The sequence below is a fragment of the Nuphar pumila genome, chromosome 7 (genome assembly GCF_984573655.1).
Source record: "Nuphar pumila chromosome 7, dmNupPumi1.hap1.1, whole genome shotgun sequence".
Lineage (NCBI taxonomy): Eukaryota > Viridiplantae > Streptophyta > Magnoliopsida > Nymphaeales > Nymphaeaceae > Nuphar > Nuphar pumila.
In genome coordinates this window covers 11,225,631-11,252,748 of record NC_143255.1, presented here as the reverse complement: position 1 = coordinate 11,252,748, position 27,118 = coordinate 11,225,631, and the positions used below count along the sequence as shown (strand labels likewise).

The window sequence follows — 27,118 nt, the reverse complement described above, 5'->3', positions numbered from 1 at the left end:
TTTAGGTTACTATAAACCATTTTACTCCCACCAAATTTCACAATTCAAATTTTACAGCGGAAGCATTTCTATAAAAGCCATAGTATATGTTTATAGCAACAGAATAATAGAAATCGTTTATTAAAGACCAAGAAAGATGAAAGGAGAAAGTAATGAGAAATGCATGTTACTACTCTACACCAGAAGAGTTATCATCTTCCTTCTCCAATAAGATCATGCAGGACAGATTGTCCTTCAGGACGAGGCGAGCTGCTGGGATCAGCCAATGTGATGGTGCTTGATGTTGTAACTGATTGAATGTGGTTATCAGGAGCTCTAGTTGTTCCAGATGTAGAAGTATCATTGCTCATGAAGCTGCTTGTATCATTGAAGGACCAATCAGTCAGATATCCAGGCCTTGATGTTACCCGGTTCACGTCTATGTCACCCGATAGCATGGCTACCACACGAGACATGGGCGGTCGCAGTGCTGGAGATGCTTGAGTGCATAGAAGTGCAACTCCTATCACTCGAAAAGCTTCAGTTTCATCAAACTTGGTTAGAGATTTGTCCACCAACTCCAACCCACAGTTGCTCTCATGTAAGTGCCAAGCCTGACATGTTAAACAAGAGAGTTTAGTGACACATTGATAGAATGGACTGAAATGGAATGGAGAATAGGACCAGAGAATGAGATTTTAGAAACTCAAGGATTCAAGAGAACTACTGCGTGCTATTATGTGAGTCATAAGGAAATGTTTGTTACAAGAGGGCTTCCGGAAGCTCTCTTTTCTAAGTGTCAATTCTTGGGGTAGGTGTATTATGGGATCACTTCTCATGAATACAAGCGTTAAACTTAGTGCATTTGAATGCCATGGATCTTAGACCCGTGTATACAATCTGGTAAGGGGGGGCTATGTCAAGATTCATGGTAAACAAACGCTAAATCTCAGATCCAATAGTCATCCCCGCCACTAAAAAATGAAGGGATCACAGATTCCTATTTTGGTTGTAACTCACGTATCTCTGGTCTGATGTTTTGTTTTTTGGGGCGGGGGGAGCAGGTGAAGTCAAGGAGGTTATCACGCCAGAGACACATGTATATCTAATGCTCGGATCTCAAATCTAAGTTTGAGATTCAAGCATTCAAAAGCAGCTGAAAAGTTTGAGATCATCCTGAAAAGAATTACTGAAGAGCCGAAGTCTTGGTGGGTCATCATATCAGCTGAAACACATTTGATTTTTGTAAGCATAATGAAGATACGAATAACCTAAAGTACATTTTTCTCCCTATTCATTTCCAGCCATATTCATGTGGTCTTGAAATATGTTCAACCACAGCTTATATATGGACAACAACTTGGTTTTCTATCAAGCTTAGAAAACAAAATTTTTGTGTCGCATGGTAATCCATACAGTCTATTTTATATAATTTTTGCAGGCATTACATCCTTACCCATTCTAGTAGATAAATCTTTTCCCTATCCAAGCTTGTGTCTGCATTAGGCCTTCCACTGAGGGTCTCAAGTGCAACAACACCGAATCCAAATACATCAGCTTTTTCTGTTAGGTGCCCACGCATTGCATACTCTGGTGCAAGATATCCACTTCAAGGGTTCCCAGCAATCAGGAATGATAAGCTTGAGAAAGAAAATTTCAATCTCCAGAATTTAAAATAAGAAGCTGAATATAAGGAAAGAAAGCTTACATTGTTCCTGCAACTCTTGTGCTAATATGGGTCTTCTTGTCATCATAAAGCTTTGCCAAACCAAAATCAGAGATCTTTGGATTAAGCTCAGCATCAAGCAGTATATTACTTGCTTTCACATCTCTATGTACAATCCTTATCCTTGACTCTTCATGAAGATAAGCGAGCCCTCGAGCTGTTCCCAAGCATATGTCATAGCGAGCAGGCCAATCGAGACTAAGTCGATTCTTTCCTGCAAGAAAGTAACAGTGAAATTTGGTACAAAGACAAGGGCTCTGATGGCAGAGCACTACTATTATCTTTTAGATTGGAGTGGCCACATATTCCCTTAAGGAAACAAGCATTTCTTCCAAGCAAAATGGAAAAGAGAGGAACTAAGATGATGACATTTCACCCAGAAGGTGATTTTGCTAGGCTCTAGATTCAGAGAGCCGGATCCTAACCCATCTCACAATTCTGGTGTTTGGATTAGTTCAATGCTGGAATTTATTTTCCGTAAAATTCATAAAAGTCCCACAAAATCAGGCTTAAAACTCTGATATAAATATGTGAGGTTTCATTTCATGATGTGTCTACCCACTACCTATTTTCCAGATTATTCAACGGGCATAGGATTACAAACTTCAAGGAATTCCAAGTTAAAATATCCAACTTATGTCTAAACATTTTGTAGGGGGATGAACCAGGACAGACTAGACCTGATACCTAGCTTATTGGATTTTTAGGGTTATCTAAATTTTGCTCAGAAGGATTTAAGCCATTCAGCTAGGTAATTGGGCCACAAAACGAAGCACAAATTTAACTTGATAAACTAAAAAAAAAATCAAATATTTCAGTTTTTTAGTCTGGTCATCGTGCTACAATAGTGCAAGGACCAGCCCAAGGGATTATATGCATCCTAAGCAAACATGAATGTTATGAAATGACAAACATACCAAAGAGTGCTTGGTCCAGGCTTTTGTTTTCAAGGTACTCATACACTAAGAGACGTTTATCTCCCTCAAGACAGCATCCATACAACTTCACAAGGTTGCGGTGTTGCACTGCAGATATGGCAGCAATCTCTGTGAGAAACTGACTCCTCCCTTGTTGAGATGAAACTGAGAGCTGCTTTACAGCAACTACCCCCTTATTGGCAAGTGTACCCTACACAGAGAAAGTTCAACTCTTCAATTGCTCAAAACCTTTATGCGATCACACAAAGATCAATTTAAGTACATGGTGCAAGTGTACCCTACACAGAAAGTTCACCTCTTCAATTGCTCAAAACCTTTATGCTATCACACAAAGATCAATTTAGTACATGGAATATATTCATAAAACTGTTGAAAGTCCTAATGGCTCAACTGCATGGGCATACACATACGCAATGCACAATATGAATTTTTATTATATGAGGCAGGAGTTGTTACTTTAGAAACTAACAGCAAAGGCATTAAGAATAGAATTGTAAGAAAAGAACTCAAATCATCACTCCAGCTGATACAAAATATTGTTGAAGTACTTTAGATCAAAGAAACTTATTTCAAGTAATTTGGACCAAATTGTCTGGAAAATCTGAAGAGAAACAGATTTAATTCGCCAAGTATTACGGAAAAAAAATGTGCAAACATTGTCAATCATATAGCAAATGGTTAACATAAATTTACTTTTTTTTTCGACAGAGAAAGCTGGGGTTAGGCAGACCCTACCAGTTATACAACTATACCATTGGGATTCGAACTTGCAACGTCCCAACACAAGGTGACGTGCACTAACTGCTCCTGCCAGACAAGCCGAGCCCCCGTTGGTAACATAAATTTACTTTTAACAACAAATAGGTAGTGTACTTTCATAAGAATATCAGGAAACAATGCATTTGTGTGCTTATATGTGTATGCATGCACATGCATGTGTGTGTATATATAATACACCTTATAAACTGCTCCAAACCCTCCCTCTCCCAACTTGTTTGCAGGACTGAAGTCTTCAGTTGCAGCCTTTAGTTCAGCATAACTAAATGTGTTTGGTCTTGCACCAGTTGTCATCAGCTCTGTATTTTCAAATAACTCATACAAGTACACAATCAGTTGAATCACATACGAAAACAATTTACAATGGAATGCTGATTGCAATTAAGCATGGAATTTCATTTAGCCATCCGTCCAAGCAATAACTTTCAATAACAATGGAGGTCATTGAATATATGACAATTTAAGTCGGTTCCTTCCGTAAAAGTTTTATCACCTTCATTTGCAGATGCCAAGAGGATCCTTTTCTTTCTTTGCTTCAGAAAAAGAGCTGTAAGGATAGCTGTGATTAGAATTGCCCCCACAGCAGCAACAATCCCAACAACTAGTCCAGTTCTGCTTTTCTTTGGGGTTGTAGGTGGGAGATTACTGACAGTTGGCGTGAAGTCTGTGTCCGAAGCAAATAATCAGTCCCATGGTCTCATTTGTAATTGCTGAAAGTATACTTAGTGCATCAATTGAGGCTACCTAGAGTTTCCTATGATACCTGGAGTAACACTAATTGCTGAAATGGATGGTCCATAAGTGCCTTGTACAGGAATGCAGCATGTTCCTTTTCCAGCCCAGAAGAAGTGGATTTCAAGGAAATTTTGAGATACATTGGCTTGAAAGTTCAATGAAACAGCTCTGAGTGAAACACCACCAGCCTGCTTTCTTATGTCAAAGTCTTTAATTGCCAGTTTTCCCTACAGAAATTTAGTTAAAAATAATTTCACATAAACATAATGATGGTTGTTCCCATTAGATATAAGAACATTAGTCAATGCAGCTCTACAACAAATAGTGAAGTGTCATATCCAGGGTAACCTGCCTGAACATAAATATCAAAAACACGTCTCCCAAGACTCCGCCACGTGGAAGACTCTACGAAATCTGTGTCAGCAAATTGTAGGTTTACCGTATAGTTCCCATTTTCAAGGCCTAGGCCATAGTACCTTAATGATCCAGGTGACAACCTTGCTGTTTGGAACAACTCAGAATCTAAAGTGTTGGTAAATTGTGATTGGCTGTTCTGGATAAATTGAGGATTATTATTGGAAATAAACATCCCATTGCTACTGACTGCCCACTTCTCTGTATCAACAACAAAATAGGATGAAGCATTTAGCATTGCATTGTCTTTCTCAAACTTTATACCACTGGCAGATGAGATTTCTGGGCCACCACATTTTACCGCAAAGGAAGAATCTGTACACAGAGAAAGGCATCAGCATCTAATTCATGTCCCAACTTCGATACCATAAGATCTGTGAAATAATGTCCATATCCATGTGTGCATGCAAGCATACAAAACAAAGATGGAAAAACAAGTGGGACACACAAAAACATGTATATGTACATGAACCATATTTAAATAACTTTCATATAGGGTTAATATATGATCAAGTTGCCATGTCTGAACGAGTTTTTTTTTCAAAATTTTTGTTGCTTTTGTTGTTTTTCATGAAACTATCCTCACAGATGTGATCTACATGGTTTGGTTAATGGGAATTGGCTCTTGGATTATCTGATTATGACAAGTGGGTATGATTTTATGAGATATACATATTCAGAGTTTCACAAGAGCACTTAAGAAGAAGCACAAAAGAGGAAGAAGTATCTTCGTTACAAAGCAAAAGAAATATCTTAAAAGGAGATGTCCCCCTTTGGCTACACTACATGACAAAAACAGTTGACTCTCTACCTTCCCGCTAAAATACAAAATTTCCCCTCATAAATAATCCTATGTACAAGCATTAATGACAAAAGAACTAAAAGATACTTATGGTACAACCTCATATTACAATTACACACACTTCTCAACACTCCCCCTCAAACTTGAGATGATGTTAAAAGAACCATTCTAAGTTTGGAAGTAAATGACAGGAAGAGTAAAGGAGTTAGTCTTTGTAAACACATCTACAATCTGCTCCTTCGAGCTCACATGCTCTAATGATATGATCCCATCTTCATAGGCTTTCCTGGTAAAGTGAAAATAAATCTCAGCGTGCTTCATCCTCTCATGAAATTTCAGATTTTTAGCAATATGGATAGCACTTATATTGTCACAATACAAAGACGTCCATGACAATAACACAAAGTTTCCCCAAAAGCCATCTAATCCAAATAATATCTGCAGTGACTTGATCCATGGCTATATTCTGCCTCAACTGTGGATAGGACAACACAATGCTGCTTGCTTTTTCAAGAAATCAATGAGCTCAAGAAACAATCTCTAGTCGATCCTCAACATCTGAGTCACAATATGCCCTTATATCTGTAGAGGATGATGCCGAAAAGAACATCCCAAAGTGCATAGTATCTCGCACATACTGAATTATTCTAAGCATAACTGCAAGGTGAATTGAAGTGCACTCATAAACTGGCTAACTGCATGGACTGCATAAGTGATATCAGGCCTAGAGATAGTTTAGACATAGTTAAGTATATCAAACTACCCACAAGTTGTAAATCAGACTCACACCAGAGATTGAGAGAGAAGGAAGAAGAGAGATAGGTGAGAAAAAGGGCTGCAGCAATAATCCACATAAATCCCAATGTGGGACGTGTGGGTTTCCTTCTAATAAAAGTAATCCTCAACAATATTACATGTACAAGACTGCCCCTTGTGTTAATGTACATAATAACTTATAACTAAGAGGAAGAACAGGAAACAAATAAAATACATTACAGGGCATTACATAGGGGTGTTATTTATAACGTGAGTCTGGGTCCAGATCGGGATCTGAATCCAGGTTTGAATCTGGATCCAGACCCAAAATGTCATGTCTCCGTAGCCTCCCTCAAGTTGTGCATGGTGAGAATCATGGACAACTTGCTCTTCAAGTACTAAAACCTCTATATATTAGCACCTTTGTGAACAAGTCAGCCACTTGATCGTGAGTTCCAATAAAATGAGTTGTAATCTCCCCACTTTCTATTTTGCTTCTGACGAAATGCTGGTCTATTTCAATATGCTTGGTTCTTCCGTGCTTAATTGGATTAAGTGAAATCAGAAGTTGCTTATCCATCGGCAACTGCGATTCTGTCCCTGATCACCCTGATTTGCCCGTTGTATTTTTCACCTATGAATTAACTTCTCCATTATACCTTGGGTCATCTTTGACTCAGCTTCTTGCAGATGAAGCATATAGGGATACTTCTACTTTAATAGAGAATAGGAGTGTTCGGAAGGAGAAGTAGCCCATGGCCTCCCTGATTTCCTCCTCGTCCACCTCACATACCTCTTCTTCCTCTCCCATGTTATGTGCCTTACATGAGTACATTGTGGTTGTTTGATGTAACTGAGGAACGCTCTGTTGTACCTGTCAAGTTCATCTCAAACTGGAGTAGTTTGGAACGCAGGGCTTTAAATTTAGCCATTATTGAGACGTGATTTGGTTTGGATCCATGATCTGGACCCAGATCTGGATCCAAAACTGGGATGCGTTATATACTCATTTATTTTATGTTTATCCCATATGTTTCCTATATTTACCCCTTATCTTGTATAGTAGGTATCTAGAGATATAGGGTATTGTTGTAAATGGACATGTATTCTTGTAACGTAAGTTAATATAATAGAAGAAAACCATACGTCTGCAACATTGACGTTTTGGGGTTTTGCAACATCCTCTTCTTTCTCTCATCTTCTTTCTTCCTCAGCATGAACCCGGTTCACATGGTATCAGAGCGAGTCTGATATTAAAACTGATAATCAAGGTAAGATCGAAACCTTGGCTGCAAATACTTCTTCTCACTTCCTTTCTTCTTCTCTTCACTCCATATATCTTGATTTTCCTAATTCCTTCCTTCCTATCTCCTTTCTTTGATTCCTACTTGTTAAATTATGTTGTTTTGATATATATATATATATATGTTGTAAACCGAAATACCCATCAAGGGTATTTCGGTACTTTCACTGTAATAGGCGTCAGCCAAATAGGGACTGACAACCCTTTTTTATCCCCTTTTTATTTTTTATTTTCTTTCATTCTTTTTTGTATTTTTTTAAGTTACTTTTTGGGTCATTGGGAGCAACTCCAAGAGCTGCTCCCAACAGTCCGAATTCTGACCGTTGGAATTCTGACTGTTGGGAGCAGCCCAACAGTCACATTGGGCTGCCCCAACAGCCCCCTCTTGTTCTATAAATTGGCCTTGAAGGCCTTGTATTTTTGTATCACTCTCTTGAGAGATTATATGCAATATTAATTTTGCTAGACCCTTGTGTGGGTGGTTCGGTGATTCAATCAAGCATTCCACTTGATTGAAAGTGTGTTCTTACGTGTATCGGATTCAATCCACTTCATTGCATGGTATCAAAGCTTTGGTGTTCCAAAAGGCGCTTGTTAGAAAGAAGGTCGTGATCAAAAGGAGGATCTTGGACTTCGAAAAATTCCGAGAGTCACATCGGGAAGCGGACCATCTCCAAAAAGGCCTTGTATCACTTTCTTCTTCTCTCTTCCACTCTTCCCCATCTTCTCTTGTTTTTTTATTCCCGCTTGTTGTACATGGAGAATGAAAGGGAAGTGATTGTCTCCATTCCCATTTGCCTAAATGACACCAACTATGCATCCATAGTTAAACATAAGATATGGGAAAAAGGGCTTTGAGGGTTAGTTGACGGCACTGACAAGAAGCCTAAACTCATCCTTACAAAGTTGGAGAATGGAAAAGAAATTGCGCTTCAAGGAGAGAAAATGGCTAAAGCCGTTTCCGAATATGAGAAAAAATGGAAAGAATGGAAGATGGGTCACTCCAAAATTATTGGATGGCTCATTAATAGTGTGGACATTTACAAGTTTTCTAGTTTGGCGAAGTTTGACTTCGCTAGTGATGCTTGGAAATACCTTAAAGACATGTATAGTCTTAAGCAGAGTTGCCAGTTGAGAAAGCGGGAGCGGGAAGCGGGAAGCGATGCGGGAAGCGGGAAAGCGAGGCACTTTCAAAAATGTAGGAAGCGGGGAAGCGTGGGACCACTTAGAAGAAAAATACGAACCGTCTCAGAAGCGACCTAGGAAGCGAGGGGGAAGCGAAAAAATGGAAAAAATGGGGAAGCGAGGGGGGAAGCGAGGGGGGAAGCGTGGGGAAAGCATGGGGGAAGCGCGTTTCTCATAAAAGGGAAATGTGTTTCCCAAAAAAGGGGGCGCTTCCCCCACGCGTTTTGCGCTTTCGAAGCGCGTATCGGGGAAGCGCGCTTCCCCATTACCCTAGGCGCTTCTGGTAACTCTGGTCTTAAGGATATTGCGCATATATGTAATGCCCAAAATAAAGTAAGAACCATGATTCAAGGAGAGATGAGCATAAGAGAGTACTACAATGCTCTCTCTCTCTTTTGGGATGAATTGGCTCTTCTTGAGCTAAAGTGGTATTACCCACAAAATATTGAGCTCTGTGAAAATCAAATCAAAGCGGAGCATTTTTATCAATTCATAAATGGGCTTAGGCCCGAATTCGAAGGAACTAAGTCTGCTCTTCTTCATAGAGGAGGGGTCCCTTCCATAGTTGAGACACTTAAAGAATTAACTATGGAAGAGAATAGGTTGAAAAGGCCATCAACTTTTAAGGATGAAGAATCCGTGCTTGTTATCTCAAAGCTCGGAAACCATACGAAGAGTTATAAACCACCTCATTTTGTAAGAAATGAGAATGGAAGGAACCCCAACAACTATGAAAAGAGGGGTGATCATGAGTCAAAGAAAGGTGAAAAAATTATTTACTATCATTTCTATGAACCGGGACACATCAAACCTTTTTGTCCCAAAAGAAAGAAGGAGGATTATAAAGAAGACAAAAGAGTGGCTTCGGTGGAAAGGAGTGAAGTAGACAACTCCAAATGCATCAGTTCGCTATCCTTGGCTCAATTGATGGAAGCATTGCAACCTATGTTTAAAGCTCAATCTCCCTCTTATTCGGGAGCGGCCGTATTGACAAGTGACAACCATGGTAAGACCTCTTGGATCTTAGATTCCGATGCTTCATTTCATATGACCCCTAATGAGTCTATATTGTCTGAATGCAAGTTTAACTCAAATGATTCTTGTGTTTCTACTGCCGATGACACCTCTTTAAAAATCAAAAGTTTTGGCATTTATCGAAAAACACCTATATTTCACATACTAAATATTAGAGTAGTACCAAAATTAAATTTAAACCTCTTATCGGTTTCTCAAATTGCGGACTATGGTTGCAAAATTATTTTCTCATCTAATGATTGCCTAATACAGGATCTTCAGTCCGAGAAGCTGATTAAGCAAGGCCATAGAAGAGGAGATCTCTATGTTATGAACAATCTTGAATTGCTAAATCAATCTTTTTGTAATTTCGTGAAAAAGAAAGATGTAGAAATTTGACACAAAAGACTAGGACATCCTAGTGTGACCAAATTACAATTATTTTCATTTCTTTCAAATTGTAAAAAGAAAAATTTTGTATGTGAAGATTGCATTCTTGGCAAAATGAAGTCTTTACCTTTTGGAACAAGACATCTTATAGCCAAGAATCCATTTGAACTTGTGCATTCGGATGTATGGGGACCCGCACCAGTCATATCAAAAGGAGGTGTTTCTTACTATGTTGTGTTTGTGGATGATTTTAGCAGACACTGTTGGATATTCTTTTTAAAACACAAATCAGAAGTATTTGATTGTTTTAAAAAAATTCATAGTTATATACAAAATCAATTTAAAACCAATATCCAAATTTTTAGAACCGATTCTGGGGAAGAATTTGTGTCAAGAGAATTTAAAATTTATCTTGACACAAATGAGATTGTTCATAAAAAATCATGTCCCTATACCCATCAACAAAATGGTCTTGCCGAAAGAAAACATACACACATTATTGAAACCACTAGAACTCTTCTAGTATCTAGAAATGTTCCAAAAAAAAATATTTGAGTTGAAGCTGCCCTTACGCAGTCTACTTGATAAACAAAATGCCTTAAAAAAATATTGAAAACATTTTTCCTATTGAAAAACTTTATAAAATGTCTCTCGATTAGAAAAGATTGAGGGTTTTCGGGAGCAAATGCTTTGTTCTTACCAGCAAAAATTATAAACTTTCCCCAAAAGCCATTTCTTATGTATTTTTGGGCTACGTCGAAAACCAAAAAGGATATAGGTGTTATAACATTAAAAGAAACATGTTATATGTTTCTAGAAATGTTATGTTTCTTGAAAATGAAAGCGGGTTTACCAAAGATAATATCCAAGAGAGTTGTGATTATTCGTTCCTATTTAACCTGGTCAATGACAAGAGTGAATGTATTCATGAGAGTCAAAACATTCATGAGGCAAATGAGAATATGAGTAGGAGTCTTGACAATGTGGACCCACCTCACAATAATTTACAAACCTATGCTCGTCGTACTGAAGATCACCCACAAAGTGCTTTAGAAAGATACTTCCAATGCCAAGAAGAAGATTCTTCCAACCTTAGAAAATCCATAAGAATTTTGAAAGCTCCTAGTAGATTTGTATCATATGATTCCTTTGAACTTAAGTTTACATCCTGCCTAATGCCCATTCACTCGTATTCTGAACCTCAATCATATTATAAGGCTAAACACCGACATGAATGGATTAAGGTCATGAATGACGAGTTGGAAGCATTAAAAAAGGCAAAAACTTGGGAGATCCAAACATTACCTAAAGAAAGAAAAACTATAGGATACAGATGGGTTTACAAGGTAAAAACCAAGTACGACGGAACATTAGAAAGATATAAGGCTAGGTTAGTAGCCAAGGGATACAGTCAAGAATATGAGATTGACTATGACGAGACATTTGCCCCAGTTGCTCGCATGACTACTGTTAGAACTCTCATTGTTATAGCATCAATTAAGAAATGACCCATATTTCAAATGGATGTTAAAAATGTTTTTAAATGACAACCTAGATGAAGAAGTATACATGGATCCTCCTCCTGGTTTGTCTTTAGCACAAGGAAAAACTCTCCGATTACGTAAGGCCTTGTATGGTCTAAAGTAAGCTCCAAAGGCTTGGTATGATAGGTTCAGTGATGTGATAACACAACTTCATTTTAAATCTTGTTTTACTGATACTGCATTGTTTGTTAAGTCTTCTAATATAGGAAAGGTGATTCTACTATTGTACGTAGACGATATGATAATCACTGGAGATGATAAGCAAGGACTTAACCATATCAAAGATGTGCATAAAGCCAACTTTGATATGACAAATCTTGGTTTTTTATGATATTTTCTTAGAATAGAAATTGCTTACTCAAATCGTGGTTATTTTTTGTCATAGACCAAATATACAACGGAGATCATTGAAAGATCAGGACTCTCGGATGAAAAATTAGTTGATACTCCGGAAGTCATAAATGCCAAAATGAAGATAGATGATAGAGAGCCCTTGCAAGATCCAACGCCTTGCAGACAAATGATTGCGGCTTTGTCTTATCCTTCCTTTACTCATCCTGATATATCTCATGCTATTCATTATGCTAGTCAATTTCAGCATGCTCCCACTATAGTACATATAAGTGTTATTAGATATATTAAAAAATCTATTAACCTTGGCTTGTTTTTATCATCCGCTTCCTCACTAGAAGTCATTGCATATTCTGACTCTGATTGAGGAGGGGATGTCAATGATAGACGCTCAACCACTCGTCTATGTGTTTTTGTAGGTGATTCTCTAATCTCATGGCGATGCAAAAAACAACAGAAGGTGTCGCTCTCCTCGACTGAAGCTGAGTATAGGGCCATGGCAACCACTACGTCGGAGTTAGTTTGGCTGAGACAACTTCTCAAAGATTTGGGAGTTCATATTGCAGAACCTTCAAAATTATGTTGTGACAACAAGAGCGTTGTTTATATTGCAAGCAATCATACATTTCATGAAAGAACGAAATACATTGAGATGGATTGTCACTACGTTCGTGAAGAGTTTTTGCGAAAGACTATCACACTACCTTATGTTCCATCAGAATTCCAACTCGCAGACTTCTTCACCAAAGCGCTACCATCTCCCAAATTCCACTTCCTACTTGGCAAACTCTCGGTGGTTGTACCATGAGTTGGGGGGTGTTAAATTATGTTATTTTGATATGCATATATATGTATACATATACATATGTTGTAAACCGAAATACCCATCAAGGGTATTTTGGTACTTTCACTGTAATAGACGTCAGCCAAATAAGGGCTGACAACCCTTTTTTATCCCCTTTTTATTTTTTATTTTCTTTCATTCTTTTTTGTATTTTTTAAGTTACTTTTTGGGTCATTGGGAGCAGCTCCAATATGACTGTTGGAGCTACTCCCAACAGTCAGAATTCTAACTGTTGGGAGCAGCCCAACAGTCACATTGGGCTGCCCCAACAGCCCCCTCTTGTTCTATAAATTGGCCTTGAAGGCCTTGTATTTTTGTATCACTCTCTTGAGAGATTATATGCAATATTAATTTTGCTAGACCCTTGTGTGGGTGGTTCGGTGATTCAATCAAGCATTCCACTTGATTGAAAGTGTGTTCTTACATGTTCTTGCATGTGTATCAGATTCAATCCACTTCATTACACTACTGTTATTGTTCTTTGGGTTTATTCTAAATCAATCTCATTTCCTTGTTTTTAGTTTGAAAATATTTTGCCTTATCTTTTTCCAGATTTGGATCTCATTTTTAGATATATGAAAATTATATTCACATAAAAAAAATATATTCTGACTTGCTCTTTCAGATCTGGGTTATACTTTTAGATCTTTGCTATACTTTTAGATCTACATCTAATCTAAATAAAAAAAGAAGAAGAAATACTTGAATCATTTTATTTACTCAGGTTCAGTTGGGTGCTCGAGTTAATATGATTTTTCGTTCTTTCTAACGTGCAACAAAAAAAAAATGCTGCAGAAAATTGATAGTCTGCATATTTCAATTTGTTTGGGTTTTATAGTTTGTTGTCATCAGATTTATAATCCTATATTCCTTTTATTCTTGGCACATGTTTCTTCTTATTCATAACTTTTCTCTCTTTCTACTTGTATTCAACATGGATTCTTCAATATCTTCATCCCTTTCTGCTAATTTTTTGAATCAGCTTGTTTATGAAAAACTTAACAATACTAATTTCCTCACCTGGAAACGACAAATCATCCCATTCATTCGCGGCCAAGATCTTTCAGGTCACCTAGATGGCTCGATCGTGAACCCCCCAGGATTCATTGTGCAGGAAAAGAAAGATGATAAGGGGTTGTTGTAATTACCCATGTTCGCAATCCTGAATGTATCTCTTGGATGAAGCGTGATCAAGCACTCATGGCATACATTACGTCTACCTTGTCTCAGGAAGTTCTAATCAGCATACTCGATGACTACACTGTTATAGAGCCTTGGGGTAAGTTGGTTCAGACATATTCTCAAATCTCTAAAAAAAGGGTCATGTTTTTTAAAAGGGAGTTCCAAAATCTCAATAAAGGATCCATATCTGTAATATCGCGTAATTTCACACTTTGGGAGAAAAATTGTTTGAGCCTCGATTTTATATCGATGTTTTTGAGTCTGGGTTTGACCCAGGTCTCATTTTCTAGGTCTAAACGAGCCAATCGAAACGTGAGAAAAAGTTTTATTTTTTATCTTTAAATTTAAGCAAAATTCAAGCGAAATTTGGGTTATTTTTGGGCGAATTTCAGAAGCAAAATTCGAGTTATATATCGTTAGATGCATCTCAAAATTTTGAGTGCAACGATATTTTATTTTTCTCGATTCGGGCTATGATTGGCCCGAAAATTGCATTTTTAAAAAAAATAAGCAGTTTGTCAGTTCGGATCCGGACCCAGATCAGACCGGATCTTATGGATTTGATCCAAATTAATATGGATTTGGACTCAATTCAAGACCCATATTAATCTGGATTTGATCCAGCTCAAAACTCATTTGAATTTCAGAGATGGATTTAGATCTTGGATCCAGATCCAAATCCATGCCCAACGATTTTTCTAACTTTAAATTCATCAAAAACCTTAAAATTAAGGTTTATTTATGTTAATAAGCCTCCCACATTAATTTGGTAATTTTTGGAAACTTTCAAAAATTTATTTGTAATTTAATATTAATAATTAATTAATTTAATTCCAAAAAAATATTTTAATGTTTGTTTAGGACCCTTGGTAGAGGCCCTAGACTTAACTAGAATCATCTAAGAAGGTTTGAGAAGGCTAAGAGTTCTTTTTTATAAAATTTTGAAAAGTCAAACTTGAAGAGTTTTAAAATTTTCGGAAAATCCATATAATACAGTTTATTTTTTTTTAGAGTTCTCTCTCTCTCCAGCCCTTCTAGATGGGCTGGAGAAGGGGGGGGGGGTGTCACCCCCTCTCACCTTCTTTATATATAACAAAACAAAACAAAAAAGAGAAGAGAAAAAGAAAGGGAAGAAAGAGAAGAGAGAAAGAAAAAGAGAGGAAGAAGAAGAGGAGGAGGAGATCCACGCTTCTCCTACCATCCATCATCGTTTTCTTCATCTTGGATTCATGGTACGGCTTTTTCTCTTGTCTCGGATGAGAAAAAGAGCCTAAATAAGCTTTAGGCAATATTTTTATGAGAAACCCTGGATTCTATCTTGATTTTTCATGGTTTAATCCATGGTAATTGATGTAAGAAGGCTTAGAATATGTGATACTCGTTTTTCTATGATTTTCTGCATGTTTTTATGTTTTACCCCTGTTAAAATATATATATATATATATATATATATATATATATATATATATATATATATATATATATATTCTTGCCTTGTATGGACACTTTGGACAGATCTGGACAGTTTTTTTCTCATGCTTTTAGCGGGTAGATCTGGACACCATGACGATGGGCAGATCTGGCCAGATTTGAACCCCTGTCTATGCTGTCCGCTTTGGACAGATCTGTCCCCTGGACACATGTATATTTATGGACAGGTGGACATGGGGCTGTGGTTATTAAAATGGAACCAGATATATGGAAATAAAAAAATGTGTATATTCAGTTAATGTGAAAATTTTGAATTTATGGAGGTTTTTAGTCCGGGACAGGACGGAGAGCTGTCCAGTCCTAGCCTGGATAGTTGGCTGGGATAGGACAGCCTGTTGTCCAGTCCCAGACAACTAACCAGATTGGTGCTGGACCACTGTTGATGTGGAAAATATTATAAAACACACACGTGTGTGCATATATATATATATATCCAGCCGATTCAGTCGGCTGGACTGAATCTGGAACAGTCCAGTCCCAGCTCACTGGTCGGCTGGGGCTGGCACGCTGTCATAACGGAAAAAAAAACGTATATACATGTAAAAGATTTTTTTTGTATAAAAATCTTGATTTGCTAAAGCCCCAGCCAACCTACTATTGGCTGGGCAACTGGCCCTAACAGGGCCCAGTCAACTGAGTTGGCTGGGCAGGGAGACTGACCCAGCCAACTGAGTTGGCTGAGTGGGTTCAGCAGGCCCAGACCCAGCCGACTGGGTTGGCTGGGCCAGGTACCTTCAAGAAAAAGAAAAGAAGTTTCTTATCATGTTGGGCCTCAGCCGACCACAGTTGGCTGAGCCGTGTGCAATCAACCCCCAGCCGACTGGGTCGGCTGGGATGGGGTACTGACCCAGCCGACCCCTGGGTCGGCTGGGTGGGTTTGGCCGGGTCCAATGTTCAAAAAAAAAAAATCTTGTGCTGTATAGTTTTTTTTTTAAGTGTGCGTATCCAAAATGAGTGTTGAGAACACATCTGAATTTTTATATGTGAATGTATGTTCAAGGTACTTATGAATGAGGGTTGAATTAGCATGTGAGATTTTCAGTTGTCCTTTAAAGTTTCAGATTTACTATTCATGATGTATTCAGCCGCATGCATGCAAGAGAATAATATGATTCGCCTCCCTATACTTGAGATATGAGGCTGAATCGAAGTGATATTGCAAGGCTGCATCTTATGTGAAGCCATATATTAAATTGATGCATTCAGCACACATTAAATTGATGCATTCGGCACGTGCACCATTACTTGAATGTTCACATGTTTGCTTGAAGTGTGTTTTGCACCAAAGCATTGCATGTGACATGATAATGTGAATTCGAGTATACAGTTGTTATGAGCATGCAAATTGAGTGAAACGCATGCAAATGTATGAATTTTATTATGCACACTCCTAAATTGGCATTCATGAATGTGCATTGAAAAGCGTTTGAAAAGAATGCATAGCGACATATTAATCATGATTTTTGCATATAATACATTGATAGTCAAACGGATCATCCCGGGCTGTGTGAGCCTTGAGCATGTGTTGCTCTTTGTTTTAGTTGTTAAATGCATCGCAAAAATCAAATGTAATATTATTTTTCTTATTGCATTGTTTTATGTTGCCACGGGCTGTGGTCCCGTAAACAGCTTGACATGTTGATTTGCAGACTTATGTTATTAATTTTGCATGTTGATTTGCAAATGTAAAATAAATGAATTAATAACAAGATAAAAGAAAATAAATAACAGTGTAATTCATGTTTTCTTGATGTCACTTCTTTAGTGTGAGAATCTTGGATATTGCGGTTTTGCAGAACCGTAAAGATACTAAAACTTTGTGTGCGTTGTTGCTCCTGAACCCGATATTGAGATTTTTTTTCTGTCCACGGTTTTAGGGAGAATCCGCCACTTTGCCTGGGGGTGGTGTGTAGACACAATTGTTGTTTTGGTATACCAAGAAAGTGACGTCAATGGATATTGATTTTCATAGTGTCCCCGACATTGAATGCTAATTTCCAATGTTCCGATATATAGTGTTGCTTCTTAATATCAGTCGAGGGCTAAGTTTAGAACTCAGTAATAAAATACAACTTGTATGCTAAGTTACCCTGAGAACCTAACTTGACCTTAGGAATTTTACCCGCTTTGAGTATCCACGGGCAATGGTAATAATAAAAAGTGAAACTTAAATGTGTGTGCATCTTAATAGGGACATGCATACAAAAGAGAACTTGATGTAAGATAATAAATTATTCATGCATTGCACTGAAATCATGCATATTCTTGCTATGCATTAGATTATGCATATTTACTTGTTTCCCTTAATTGTGATATATTGGTGAATGCATAATGTGTGTGCCCTAATGCATGCTAAATGTTTGTATTGCTTAATTTGTGATCCATGTTTATTAATTATTCTCTATTGCATGATATTTGTCTTTATTGCATAATTGATGTTCCATATTGATGATAATTGTTCCATCTTGTTTAGTAATTGATCCTTACTGCTTAAATGATTATTTAAATTATAAAGTTGTCATAACTGCATCCCTCTAAAATATTGCATGAATCTTATTTATATTCTTTTTACTTGTTTGATTAATTAGAGGGATTCGTACGCATGATTCTTTGGATTCTAACGCCCGACTTTTTATGTTTTTCGCAATCTCAGATGCCTAATAGGGAAGACTTGCTTCTGAAAAGAGTCATAAGGGGACCACACGGCTGCATGACAGATTCTTCGGACAGCGTTGCTTTTTCTTTTTGCTTTCTTTACTTTTAATTAATTATGTCTCAGACTCTTTACATTTGAATAAATAAAGGTTGGTTTGATTTGGTTTGGTACGAAAGATGAGTATCAGATCTCTTGTGGTGGTGGTTGTGTTTAACTGTAAAGGCCTCGGGTGTCTGGGATAGTTTCCGCAGGATGTGTAATTTCAAAGAAGGATAAAGTGTAGCAAGCACTAAATGGATTGGGACCAGAATATGGCGTTGTCTATACTACTTTATCATATCTCCCTGAGTTGCCATAATTTGAAGTATAAAGATCAAAGCTTCTTCTCTTTGAAATGAACATGTGAAGAGCTTCGGGAGGTAATTCATCTAATGCTGACAACCATAGTGTATTGATATCTGATTCTAAGTATGGTAGAGGACGAGGTGGAATGAGAGGTGGCAAAGGATGTGGATGATTTGGGAATCAGGGAGGTCGAGGTCTCCTTTTACTTCCAAATATTCAATCACTGACAAATCAGGGTAGAAGAATCCCTACATGTTATGTCTATAAGAAGTCAGGTCATGTGAATGTCAAGAAAGTGACACTTGTAGATGTGAAGGTCCCTAGTGTTCCGACATTAGATGTAGAGGTCTAATGTTCCGAAGGCTGATTTGGTCGAGGGCCAAGTTTAGAACCCAGTAATAAAATACAATTTATGTGCTAAGTTACCCTGGGAACCCTACTTGACCTTAGAAATTTTTGTCCCGTTTGATGTATCCGCGGGCAACGGTAATAAAAAAAAAGAACTTAATTATGTGCATCTAATAAGGACATGCATATGAAAAGAATACTCTGATAAAAGATAATAATTTATTCATGCATGTGCATAGAAATCATGCATATTCCTGCTATGCATTAGATCATGCATATTTACTTGTTCCCTTATGATATATGGGTGATTGCATGATGTGTGCTCTCTATTGCATGATAACATGTCTTTATTGCATAAATAATGCTCCCCTTTGCTTTGCAATTGTTCCATGTTGCTTAAATAATTACTTAAATTATGAATTTGTCATAATTGCATCTCTCTAAATTATTGTATGGATCTTATTTGTATTTCTTATGATTATTTGTTTCATTAGAGGGATTCGTACACAGAATTTTTTGTGTAACCCCCCTCCCCCCCCCAAAAAAAAAAACTTTTGTTGGATTCATATCCAACCTGGACCCAAGTCGGGTACCCGATACCCCCCCTCCCATGCCTTTTAAAGAACACTGGAGGCAGGGTTTCTCACTTGAGAAACCCTACCCCTTGCCTTCTTTCTCCCGTTGTTGTCCCCTCCGATGACCCACGATCGAGCACCACCGTCGCCCGACGTCCCCCTCTCTAACATCCTCACTCAATGTCGGTGGCCTCAATCAATGCCCCCCCCCCCCCGTCCGGCCACCTCTACCCCTGCGGGAAACCCCCGTCCCTCGACCCTCTCTTCTCCTATTTTCCTGACCACCTGACGTCAACAGCCCCCGACTCCTCTCTCTTACTCGTCGTGTTCCAATAGTCGACGCCGAGACCCCCACCTCTTCTCGCTCCCCTCTGGTAAACCCCGACACCCACCTCCTCGCATTTCATCTCCCCGTCATCTTCCTCTTCTCGGCTCTCTCCTCTCTCGCTGGAGACGCCGATAGGAGGTCGTCGACCTCCTGCCTCCCCTTTCCGTTTTCAGGTTGGTGGACCAGAGCCACCATACCTCCCCTTTCCGTTTTCAGGTTGGTGGACCAGAGCCACCATACCTCCCCTTTCCGTTTTCAGGTCGGTGGACCAGAGCCACCATCGTGGGTGGCTCTGGGTCTGTCAGGAGGGAGGTGGCGAGCACCTCTCCTTGTTGTCTTCCTCTTCGTCTTCTTCTACTTTCGCTCTTCTTCTCTGTTAACAACAGAAGGGAGGGCACTTCCGCCCTCCCCCTCTCTCCGTAGCACCGAGGTGGTATCCCATGTAGTAAGCAGGGGCCTGTGTCAAGCTGGAGGACCAGGACCGAACCCCTTTGCCACATGGGGGCGACTGTTGTTCTGGTAGGGGTCGGCCTAACCCCAACTCTTACCTCCTGATTTCAGCGGGAGGGGTGTCGCCCCTCCCTGCTTCTTTTTAGACAGGGAGAGGTGCTCCCTCCCTGCTCCCTCTCTCTCTCTCTCTCTCGGTCCTCTCTTTTCCCTATCTCCCAGTTTTGACAGGGAAAAGGGGAGGGGTGCCTGATAAATTGTTGATAAATTGTTGGAAGCACAACACCCTACTCGTCGGTGAAGGTGGGTAGGGGTGGGTGATTAGCCCAGTAATCCACCCAGGACATCATACGTCCCCCGTTTTCCACAAAAGGGCACCTCCCCCTTACAGACCGACCACACGTCCGACGCGTGCCTCTACTCAGGTCACTACCAGATCTAGCGTAAGGATCCATACTCAAACAAATCTACAAACAATAACGAGAATAACAAATTAAGTTAATAAAGAAAATTTTCTTACAGCGCGATAAGATGCTCGATGGTCAAGATTCACGTAAAGGTTTTGATTCAGCAACCCATGAGCGTAAATGCTTATGCCCAGCCGACTACCCTGAATGAAATCATTCTATTATATATATTTTTTTTTCAACCACACTACTGTCAGCCAGTAGTGTATGCTTAGGTACATGATCCACACTACATTCCAGAACTGGTTATCCACATACCTATACAAATCCAAAATGAACAGATTCTGTCACTAACGTTGCCCCACCATATTTGTGTATGCCAGTTTTTAAAAATTATTCAGAGGGTCTGGTATGACACGCTCATACCCCTTAATTCCCAGACCTGGATTCATCTGATCCATATAATTGAATAGGGTCTAATGGTCAGACCCCTATGACCGGTTCATGACCTGATCCAAGTGTTTCACCTGGAATCCGATCGGTGTATGGATGTATGCATACATGCGTGTGTGTGTAGAGTGTGTTCACACATGCATGTGCATGCGTGCACGTGTGCTGCACTTTTTTTTTTTTTTTTTGAAAACACAGCAGGCTGCCCAGCCGAGCCCCACTCCCTGGGCCCTGCAACCCAACCAGACCTGTCATGAACAGGCCTGACGAGGCTGCACCCCAACGTCTAAGTCTGGCCCTGCTAACCAGCCGAGCACGCCTCGGCTGGGCTGCCATCGAGCCCAGTAACAACACAAACAAAAATAAATTAGCATGCCAAATAGGAGTCTGCAGAAAAGTTTTAAACATAAATATTAAAAATTCTTTTTTTTTTGAATCAAGCTACAATCATCCCCATAAAGTTTGGTAAGGAGGTATGTATATACAACTTACAAGTATATGCTTATTCCCCAAATTAATAACACATGCATACCCAGACTTTTAGCATGTTATGCATTGTTAGCATATATATATATATATATGCTTGGCCAAGAACGCATACATTTATGGATTTCTCAAAATGAGATGCATGCATGAACAAAATTATTTTCTCTCATAAAATGACACACTTCCCACGGCTCATTCAATGGAACATCAAGGGAAATCAAGTCTAACATAGAACAAGCACTCAATAGGCTATTTTAATCAAGGGAAATCAAGTCTAACATAGAACAAGCACTCAATAGGCTATTTTAACATGAAATAAATTTTGTTTTGGCATAAAAAGAAGCATACACAGAAATTTTATTTTGACAAAGTGAATAAAATCCAAAAACTAATCTATGGAAGAGGATCCATAATTCCTCTTTCGTATATTTTAGAGTAGACATATAGATAGACTCTTTTCTCGTGGATTTTCATCAAAATCATGAATGGAAAACCCATCCACAATCAATTTCTCACTTGATTCAAGAGAGGAAACCCATACATTTTCGTAAATCGAAAAGAACAAGAAAAATAAATGGTGAAAAGTTTTGGATGGCCGGAGAAGAAGGCTCCTCCTTTCACTCTTTTCCTCTCTTTCTTTCTTTTTCTCTCTCCTTTTTTCCTCTTTCTTTCTTTCTCTTTCCCCTTCTTTTTTTTTTTGTTTAAGTAAGCCAAGAAGGAGGTGATGCCCTCCCCCTTCTCCAGCCCTCTCTAAATGGGCTGGAGAAGGAGAGTTTCCTCCTTGGGACTCTCTCTCAACTCTTTCCAATTTTTTTCCTTTTAAAACTCTGCTTTTCAAAGTTTCCAAATTTTTAGAAGTCCTTTCTAAAACCTACTCTATCCTTCTTAGGCATGCACAAGGACTCCATTTAGAAGTCTTCTCAACCCTAATTAAAATTCGAAATTAATAAAAATTAATTAATTAATTATTAAATATTAATTAATTAATAATTATCTAAAAACTTCCAAAAATAGCCAAATTAACTTAGGAGGCTTATTAACCTTATTTAACTCCAAATTAAAGCTTTTTATTAAATTTAAAGCTAGAAAAACATTGAGCATTGATTTGGATTTGGATTTGGATCCGGATTCAAGATCCAAATCCATCTCCAAAAATCCAAATAGATTTTGGACTAGACCAAATCTATATTAATGTGAGTCTTGGGTAGGGTCCAAATCCATATTAGTATAAGATCACATATTTTGGACCTTAGTTAATTCATGAAAATTTTGAAATTTGGCTAAGTCTGGTAGAAAAATCGTTTAAGGCTTGAGTTTTAAACCAATGTCTTAGAGTTTGGGTTTGACCCAAGTCTCATCGACAAGGTTGAAGCGAGCCAATCGAAACGTAGTAAATGAAATGAAATGGGGATCTTCGAAACACGAGCTTTGATTAACAAGAGCAAGTGTCAAGAATGACACTAAAGCATAACCCTTAAAAAGGGTATAACTGGAAACAAAATAAAAATAAAAATGTATTCTTTATTGATATGAAAAACCAATTGCTTAAGAAGCATTGGAGTTAAATACAAGAGGGGCTGCACCCCTTTATATACACAGCTGAAAGAGGACTCAATAGAGCTGTTGGGCACAGTCCAACAGCTCTATTTAGAGCTGTTGGAATGTGTCAGTCCAACAGCTCTATTAAGAGTTGTTGGACTGTGTCAGTCCAACAGCTCTATTGCTAGTCAAGTCTGGACAGGACTTGACTAGCAACAGTCATTCTAGTTCAAACTGAACTAGATGACATAAAGACAAAAAATAAAAATAAAGGAAAAAAAATACAGAAAAGAAAGAAATTAAAAATGTATTTATATATATAATAATATAATATTATTATATATACATATATGTACAGTTTTACATTTTAACACTCCCCCTCAAACTTACGGTACAATGAGCGAAAGTTTGTCTAAGAGAAAGTGAAATCGGGGAGCAGCGAGAGGCTTTGTAAAGAGGTCTGCTAACTGATATTCTGAAGTGACATATGGCAGATCAATTATCCCGTGTAGATATTCCTCTCTGACGTAGTGACAATCCATTTCGATGTGTTTGGTGCGTTCGTGGAATGTTCTGTTACTGGCAATGTAGATCGCACTTTTGTTGTCACAACACATTTGTGAAGCCTTTGTTGCTTCAACTCCCATGTCAGCAAGCAGTCGTCGGAGCCAAACAGACCATGGAAGGTGATCCCAATAACAGACACTCAACCACTGGCTTTTGTGTCTTTTTAGGGGAATCATTAATCTCGTGGAGGTGTAAAAAGCAGCAGAAGGTATCTCTCTCATCCACCGAAGCTGAATACAGAGCCATGGCAACCACGACCATGGAAGTAGTTTGGCTCCGACGACTGCTTGCTGACATGGGAGTTGAAGCAACAAAGGCTTCACAAATGTGTTGTGACAACAAAAGTGCGATCTACATTGCCAGTAACAGAACATTCCACGAACGCACCAAACACATCGAAGTAGGAGCATGTTGAAATTGACTTGCTGTATGAACAGCATGTACTATATCTGGTCTGGTAATGGATAGATAGGAAAGTGCCCCGACAAGCTGTCTGTAAGGAGTAGGGTCTGCAAGAAGTTCTCCATCATCAATCTTCATTTTAACATTAACAACTTCTGGAGTGTCAACTTTCTTATCATCAGTAATACCAGACCTGAAAACAATATCAAAAGCAAATTTAGTCTGAGATAATAAATATCCTCTAGGAGAATAAGCAACTTCAATGCCTAAAAAATATCTCAACAAGCCCAAATCAGTCATTTCAAAATGAGATTTAAGAAGTGTTTTGATTGTTTCAACTCCCTGTTTATCGCTTCCGGTGATGATCATATCATCCACATAAAGAAGAAGCACAATGATTCCTGCATCAGAATTCTTAATAAACAAAGCAGTGTCAGTTAAACAGAATTGAAAACCAATATCAATCATAACACGACTAAACCTATCATACCAAGCTTTTGGTGCTTGTTTAAGTCCATAAAGAGCTTTTTCTAAGCGAAGGACTTTACCCTTAGGAATACTTAGACCAGGAGGGGGTTCCATATATACTTCTTCAACTAGCTTTCCATTTAAAAAAGCATTTTTGACATCCATTTGAAAAATAGACCATTTTTTGATAGAAGCTAAGGCAATTAAGGTTCGGACAGTAGTCATACGAGCCACCGGAGCAAAGGTTTCTTCATAATCAATCCCATATTCTTGGGCATAACCTTTGGCTACTAAACGGGCTTTATATCTTTCAAGAGTACCATCACTCTTGGTTTTAATTTTATAAACCCATCGACATCCTATAGTTTTCTTCCCTGGAGGAAGATCTTGAATATTCCATGTAGAAGCCTTTTCAAGTGCATCTAATTCAACTTTCATGGCTTCTATCCATTTGATATCATTTTTTGCTTGAAAATATGTGGATGGTTCTTCATATGAGTGAATTAATGCAATAACTGCCCTATATGTGGGTGAGAAAGACTCGTATGATACAAACTTTTCTGGAGGCCTCGAGATTCGGGATGATTGTCTAGTTGGAATGTTAGAATATTTCTCAAGTGCACATGGAGTATTAGACTCTTGTCGCCTGGAATATTGAATACTAGTATCTCTATGAACTTCTTCATTTTCAACATTAAGATCAATAATTCTTGGATCATCATCAAAGTTACAATCAAGGTCATATTCATCAGATGTTGATGTTAGATCTAGCAAAAAGGAGTACTCAGTGACGTCTTTTAATTTTCTAAAATCAAAGAAGCTCTCCTCTTCAAGAAAGGAAACATTTCTAGACACATATAGTTTATTATTTTTGAAGTCAAAACATCTATAACCTTTCTGGTTTTCAGCATATCCTAAAAAGGCACAGGGAATCGCACGAGGGGAAAGTTTATCATTTTTGTCAGTAAATATGAAACATTTGCACCCAAATATTCTTAATCTAGAGTAGTCTGGAGAAATGTTCATAAGTTTTTCAATGGGAGTGATATTTTGTAACGAAGAAGATGGCATCCTATTAATGAGATAGGTGGCAGTTAAGGCAGCTTCTGCCCAAAAGTTTTTAGGGACTTGATTTGCTATTAATAAAGTTCTAGTGGTTTCTATAATATGGCGATGTTTTCGTTCTGCCAGTCCATTTTGTTGAGGTGTATAAGGACAAGATCTTTGATGTGTGATGCCATGCAATTTAAGATAATTTTGAAAATCTGTGGATAAAAACTCTCCCCCTGAATCTGTGCGAAAAATAGTAATATTATTTTGAAATTTGTTTTTAACCATATTATGAAAAGTTTGAAAGTATGAAAATACTTCAGACTTATGTTTGAGAAAGTACATCCACGTATGTCGGGAGAAATCATCGACAAAAATAACATAGTAAACAAATCCTCCTTTAGAAATTACTGGTGCAGGACCCCAAACATCCGAGTGTATTAATTCAAGTGGTCTTGAAGAGAAAAAGGTTCTGTTCTGAAATGGTAATCTTTTCATTTTGCCGAGAATACAATCTTTACAATCAAATGATTCAGAGTTACAAAATTTCCCTAGATTTGGAAAATGTTGGATTTTGGCTATATGTGGGTGACCAAGTCTCTTATGCCACAGTTCCAACTCTATTTTTTGAATATTATAACAAAAAGCTTTCTTCGGCATTTCCAAAAAATCCATGTAATAGAGTCCTCCTTCTCTATGGCCTTCCCCAATCAGCTTGCCTGACTGGCGATCCTGTACCCAACAACCATGAGAAGAAAAAGAAATATTACACCCATAATCAGAAATTTGAGATACAGATAAAATATTTAAATTTAATTTGGGAACATGTCTAATTTCTGGAATAAAAAAAATTTTTGTTTTATAAATTTTTTCAAAATCTCCTATTCCTTCTATTTCAAGAGAAGTCCCATCAGCAGTAAAGACCTTTGACACACTTGTTTTATTTTTAACACATTTGGATAGACTTTGATTATTTGGGGTCATATGAAAAGATGCACCAGAGTCAAGAAGCCAAGAAATTTTACCTAAATCAGAAAAAGATGAGGCTGCTGCGCCGGTTGAAGCTTCAGATGAGGAAGAGGCACCTTTGATGAGAGGCTGAAGGATCTCCATTAGTTGGGCCAGGGAAACTGGTGCATCCTGATCTTTAGGCTCCGATCCAGCAATTGCAGCTCTTTTTTCTCTCAGCTCCTTAAGTTTGGGACATTGTGGCCTGTAGTGTCCCGGTTCATGACAGTGATGACAAATAACTTTCTTCTTATCATAGTCACCATTTTGTCGGTTAAAGTGAGGAGGCCTATATGATCGAACATGATTCCCTGGTCTAGACACGGCTAAAACGGAATCATCTTCAATTTTTAAAGAACCTTTCCGGAGACGATTTTCTTCCATTGTTAACTCTTCAATAGTTTCCACAATAGAAGGAATTTTTCCCCGGTGAAGTAGGGCCGATTTAGTGGTTTCAAATTCCGGCCTTAATCCAGTGATAAACTGGTAAAAATGTTCAACATCGAGTTGTTTCTGACGAAGCTCGATGTCTTCGGCACAATGCCACTTTGGTTCTAAAAGGGAAAGTTCTTCCCAAAGTTCGGACAACCCATTGTAATATTCACGAATAG

At 38.3% G+C, this 27,118-nt stretch overlaps 1 protein-coding gene across 3 annotated transcripts in view; it reads right to left on the bottom strand.

The window, feature by feature from the left end:
* Positions 1 to 27,118, bottom strand: part of LOC149831126 (putative LRR receptor-like serine/threonine-protein kinase At1g56140) — a 248,331-nt gene continuing 221,213 nt past the window's right edge. For all 3 annotated transcript variants that reach the window (XM_090013686.1, XM_090013687.1, XM_090013688.1), the window contains 8 exons: positions 4,508 to 4,884; positions 4,184 to 4,382; positions 3,914 to 4,084; positions 3,601 to 3,719; positions 2,623 to 2,833; positions 1,688 to 1,919; positions 1,436 to 1,586; positions 1 to 593 (listed from right to left, as the gene is read on the bottom strand). In XM_090013686.1, coding sequence (XP_089869812.1) covers positions 192 to 593; positions 1,436 to 1,586; positions 1,688 to 1,919; positions 2,623 to 2,833; positions 3,601 to 3,719; positions 3,914 to 4,084; positions 4,184 to 4,382; positions 4,508 to 4,884 — 1,862 coding nt within the window. In that variant the 3' untranslated portion in view covers positions 1 to 191. The remainder of the gene's footprint in view (positions 594 to 1,435; positions 1,587 to 1,687; positions 1,920 to 2,622; positions 2,834 to 3,600; positions 3,720 to 3,913; positions 4,085 to 4,183; positions 4,383 to 4,507; positions 4,885 to 27,118) is intronic.